The sequence below is a fragment of the Trichechus manatus genome, unplaced genomic scaffold (assembly GCF_000243295.1).
Source record: "Trichechus manatus latirostris isolate Lorelei unplaced genomic scaffold, TriManLat1.0 scaffold00270, whole genome shotgun sequence".
Taxonomy (NCBI): domain Eukaryota; kingdom Metazoa; phylum Chordata; class Mammalia; order Sirenia; family Trichechidae; genus Trichechus; species Trichechus manatus.
The window spans coordinates 1,872,750-1,878,269 of NW_004444206.1; the positions used below are offsets into that span (position 1 = coordinate 1,872,750).

At 45.5% G+C, this 5,520-nt stretch overlaps 1 protein-coding gene across 1 annotated transcript in view; it reads left to right on the forward strand.

The window, feature by feature from the left end:
* Positions 1-54: 54 nt before the first annotated feature.
* Positions 55-5,520, forward strand: part of ALG5 (ALG5 dolichyl-phosphate beta-glucosyltransferase) — a 57,962-nt gene continuing 52,496 nt past the window's right edge. Inside the window, exons 1-4 of the mRNA XM_004389962.2 lie at positions 55-183; positions 1,545-1,716; positions 2,106-2,152; positions 3,272-3,340. Of these exons, the coding sequence (XP_004390019.1) occupies positions 118-183; positions 1,545-1,716; positions 2,106-2,152; positions 3,272-3,340 (354 nt within the window). The 5' untranslated portion in view covers positions 55-117. The remainder of the gene's footprint in view (positions 184-1,544; positions 1,717-2,105; positions 2,153-3,271; positions 3,341-5,520) is intronic.

Below are 5,520 nucleotides of genomic sequence, written 5' to 3' on the forward strand. Positions count from 1 at the left end.
GGGCACAGGCCGGCGCGGCCTCTCTGGCGGCGGAAGGCGGGGCCGAAGCGTGCTTCCGCGTGCGTGTAAGGGCGGGATAGGGCGACTGAAGCAGCCCGGGCGGCCCTAGCCTGGAGGATGGCGCCGCTCGTGCTTCAGCTGGTGGTGCTCGGCGTGGCGCTGGCGGCCGCAGCGCTGATAGTGGTGAGGACTGGGGCTGGGGACTGACGGGGGCCTGGGCTCACCGCTCTGCTGGAGGTTCCGGCTCCCCGGACGTCCCCTTCTCCGCACTGCCCGCTCTTGCCTCCAAGCCTTGATGCCAGAATTATTCTCCTAGAGCTTGACTCCCCTTCTTTCCTGGTCTTTTTTTTTTGGAGACGGTCTCCCTATTGCCCAGAGCCTGTGTCGGTTCTCACACTGGGACGCGCCCACCCAGCCTGCTGCTCCTGCGTCGCTCACCCCTGGTCCCCAGGGACCCTGCCCAGCCGCCCTGTCGGCCTCGACCTTTCCAAGAGTCCCTCCAGGGCTTCAGCCTGTGCAGTTCTGGCCCCACCCGGGGAGGTCTTAGGCCCTGAGAAGACTCGCTCTTCTGTTGGGATGGTTAAGCAAATAAAAAGTGGTGACGGAAGATTGACAGCAGCGACCTATTACAGGTTGGAATAAGTCAGTGGATTAGGAAGACCCACTAGGGACGCAGGATGACCAGACAAGACGAAGCTTAGGCTCATCACTTTACCATGTGTCTGTGGGGCGTTATGTCTCAGAATTAAACAGCCTGCAATTTCTGCCTCTAAAAGAGTCAACACAGTAGAATTCAAACTCAGATTTTCTTTGCCATTATTCAGGAAATACAAAAACGTTTTAAACGCTGATCCGTAGGTGATAGAAGAATTCCCAAGTGAATTCTCCCCACATGATTTGGAATGAGCCTGCTTTCTAGTTAGTAAATGGAGAAGAGTTTGTCACTCTTAACTTACCGATTAGCAGCCTGCACAGTACTGCAGGAGGGAACCTCACTGTGTGTGTGTGCTGGTGATCAGAGCTGAGGGACACCTGAGAGTGGACTGGATTTCCTGTAGTGGCTGTTCTCTGTTAGATCTGGAATGACAGAGGCCTGGGGAATGGCAGGTGGGAAGAGAAAAAGAACCTCCTATGGCATTAGTGTCTGAACAACTAGCTGGGTGAAAAGGACAATGATTGGTTTATAAGTAGGCCACTGATTGTCTTCTAATTGTAGAGTCATCTCTAGATCATTTTTAAGAAACTAGTGAATATAAAAAACTAGTTGCCATTGAATTGATTCCAGCTCATGGTGACCCCACGTGCACCATAGAGTTTGCAGTGGCTGATTTTTCAGAAGTAGATTGCCAGGCCTTTCTTCTGAGTCGCCTCTGGGTGGACTCAAACCTCCAGTCTTTTGGTTAGCAGCCAAGTGCAATAACCACTCAGGGACTCCAGAGAATGAGTATTCTGCCCCAAAAAAGTCATGTAGATGATGTATTTTAACAAAACAAATGTAAAAAAAGGTCAGCAAAACCATTTCTTTTTTACATGTCTGCTTTTAGATTTCCTTTGTTGCATTTGTAACTGCTGTGAAAATGCCCCACCTCTATCAACATGAAGATGAGAAGTTCTTCTTAAACGCCAGAGGCCAGAAGGAAACTTTACCTAGCATATGGGACTCCCCTACCAAACAGCTGTCTGTTGTCGTGCCTTCATACAATGAAGAAAAACGGTGTAAGCACTATTTGAATTTTTGGTAAGGAGTGATTTGGAGAGAAAAGAAAATTTGAGGTACTTTCCTTTACTGTGTTTGCCAGAACATTAACTACGTGTGGGCTGTCGTGGGTGGCAGAGTCGGTGGTGGTTGTAGCTCAGAGGAGGGGAGTGAATGTTAGCTGTAACTAGCAGGAGAATGAGCTTGAGGAAGTAGGACTGAATGTGTTCTGGGAAAGTAATGAGATGGGAACAGAAGACAGAGGAAGATGCTCCAGATGGGAATGACCACTGGAGCAAATCCCAGAGGGACTAGTTTGATTATCCAGACTTTTTCCATACATAAACTGGGTGTGCCGGGCCTTGGTGATTCATTTTCAAAAGTGATTTTTAATGTTTTTTTTTTTCAGTGCCTATGATGATGGATGAAGCCCTGGACTATCTAGAGAAGAGACAGGTACTGTGTTTTCTCTTTCAATTTGGTGTCACCATTGAAAACTAGACCAGGTCACCCAGGCTAGACCCAGTGTGAGAGGCAGTACCAGCCGACCTCCGAGCAAGGCAACACCAGCTGTGCATCGGTAATCCTGACGGGTGTGCCTCCAGCCTGCGCAGTTTGTAGCTGGCCATCAGCCTTCAGTAGGCAAGCCCACCACGTAGCACACAATGCCCAGAGGCAGGTGAGCACCCCCAGGACAGACTAGAAAATGGAGTTGCTCTTATGTACTCTGCCATACACTTACTGTTTTTTCTTTCCTGATGATACGTTTAAGATGGAGTGACAGCGTATGACTGCAGATCTTGTATGTTTCCTTATTATTCTCAAGAATCCCCCATCAGATATTTTTCTCTTTTCCCAACGTAAAGGAAAGTAATGTGTGCCCCACTTTTGTAGCATCAGCTGCCATTGGAATCTCCTTGGGGAGTTTGACAGTGAGGTGAGCTTTACGACTGGTTCTTTTTAGAAAATTCCTTGTTTTGATTTACTTTGATTTGGGTTTTGTGGGTGTGGGTGTGAAAAGGAAAAGTATTCATTGAAATAGAGACTGTGACGTATGTATAAATTCAAAGAAAAGACCAAGGGAATTGAGCACTTAGTATGTGTGAGGATTCTACTTTTTGTATTACACGTATGTTTCACACCAGTCACATGGACTAGGTTTTACTTCCCCCCTTGTTGAAAAATGAGAAAACAGGCCAAAAAAGTTAACTTTTCCAAGGTCAAGGCTAAGAAGTGATGGAGCCAGGTTGGACTGTAGACTCTCTGACTTCAGACCTCTCTCAGATATGCCTTAGCATCCCCAGGCCCTGACTTCCTCCCTGTGATGCCGGGAGGCGAGAACAGCAGGGTGCACACAGAGAGATTTAGCCCGTGTTTGCTCCTCTGTCCCTGCCAGTGCCTGTCCTTGTTTTGATTGTTTTATGTGTAGGTGTATATGTGTACGTATACTTACATTACGATCATATTTATATGCATCAATACTAAAAGAATGGTTTTCTAAATTCCTTAAAATTTTATTAGAATTCTTGATGGTAGTTATACCAAATGGTGGTATTTTATTTTTGTTTCTTGCAGAAACAAGATCCCATGTTCACTTACGAGGTGATAGTAGTTGACGACGGCAGTAAAGACCAGACTTCAAAGGTAAGAAAGACTTGCTTTTAGAATTGCCAGTGGGTAGAACATAAAGAGCATCGTGGCAAATGTTAGGTCTTATTTTTGCTCACCAGAGACCCCCTAAAGCTATGCCTCATATTCTTCATTGTTACAGCATGGGTAAGAGAAAGCACAGGGACCTATGGAAAGCTAGAAAATTTGTCTGCCGTCCTGTTGCTCCACAAGGCCTAGGAAGCTTTGAAAATCACCAGATAGGGAAGGAACCTACCCAACAACAGTTGACTTTGACCTCTTACAGAATCCTCTTTGTCTACCAATGTATGATTCCTTTTTGTAAGCGTAATTCCTTTCTTTATGCTCCACCTTGCTTTACAGTTTCTAAAGCAGTCATGCAGCTGGGAGGGTGCCTTCATATTTGCCACTGGGTGTCAGGTATGTCCTTTGGCATGGTGCTGTGTAGATGTCCCCAGAGGAGGTAACAGTGTCTTAAGCTTTATCCCCTCTCATTCCTGCGTTCCTAGACCTGTAACTGCCGTGTCCAGGTGCACTGATCTTTGGAATAGATCATGTATTGAGTGTCCCTGACACGTTACTCTCTAAACGTCTAAATGTATCATTAGGGACGCCTCCCATTTTCTTCTTTGACATTCACATTTCTCTAATTAGAGATTTCATTTATGGCGCTACTTACGTTCTTGCTAAATAGCAGCATATAAAAAAAAAACCAAGCCTGTTGACATCAAGTCAACTCCAACTCATGATGACCCCGTGTGTTATAGAGTGGAACTGCTCCATAGGGTTTTCTTGGCTATAAACATTATGGACACTAATCGCCAGACCTTTTATCTGCAGCACTGCTGGGTAGGTTCTGATTGCCAACCTTTAGGTTAACAGTCGAGCATAATTTGTGCCACCTAAACCAAAAAAAACCATACTGATTGTCATCAAGTCGATTCCGACTCATAGCGATCTTATAGAACACAGTAAAACTGCCCCATAGGGTTTACAAGGAGCACCAGGTAGATTCAAACTGCCAGCCTTTTGGTTAGCAGCCAAACTCTTAACCACTACGCCACCAGGGTTTCCTTGCACCACCTAGGGACCTGTAAACCTCAAAGACCAGATCCGTTGTCGTTGAGTTGATTCCAACTTATAGCAACCCCATAGAACAGGGTAGAACTGCCCCATTGGGTTTCCAAGCCTGTAATCTTTACGGAAGCAGACTGCCACATCTTTCTTCTACGGAACGGTTCAAACCACCATGCTTTCACTTACCAGCTGTGCACTCTCACCACTGTGCCACCAGGGCTCCTGCCAGGGACCTAGAGTGGACCTTAAATATAGAGGGGAATGTCCACTGGATTAGTCATCAAAACTCCTTTTTGTGTGCAGCTGTGTACAAAGTGCTGGAAACTGTGGGTCACGGCCTTGTCCGTTTGTGTAAGGCCCTCCCGGTGCAATACAACACGCGTCAAACACTGCCATGCAGGTGAAAAGGGGGGCCCAAAACAAAATGAGAGAGAAAGGGAAGTAACTTTGGAACTAAACCTATTTTTTTCCTTTTTTAATTTTTTTATTGTACTTTAGATGAAGGTTTACAGAACAAATAGTTTCTCATTAAACAGTCAGTGCACATATTGTTTTATGACATTGGTTAAGAACCCCACGACGTGTCAACACTCTCCTTTCTTGACCTTGAGGACCTTTTTTTTTTGGTAAAAATACACATAGCCGAAGTTACACCATTTCGAAAGTTTCTACATGTACAATTCAGTGACATCAATTACATTCTTCTAGCTGTGCTGCTGTTCTTACTGTCTTTTTCCAAATTATTCCATCACTGTTATCTTCAACTCACTGTCCCCTAGGCTTCACATCAAACCTTTTGAGTTGCTGTTATCAGTTTGATCTCACATAGATAATTCTTTTTTTTTTTTGTATCTTAGATGAAGGTTTGCAGAACAAATAGTTTCTCATTAAACAGCTGGTACACATATTGCCCTATGACAATGGTTAACCCCATGACATGTCAACACTGTCCCTTTTCAACCTTGGGTTCCCTATTCACTAGCTTTCCTGTCCCCTCCTGCCTTCTAGTCCTTGTCCCTGGACTGCTGTGCCTCATTAGTCCTGTTTTGTTTTATGAGGCTGTCCAATCCCTGGCTGAACGGTGAACTGCGGGAGAGGCTTCATCACTGAGCTAAAAG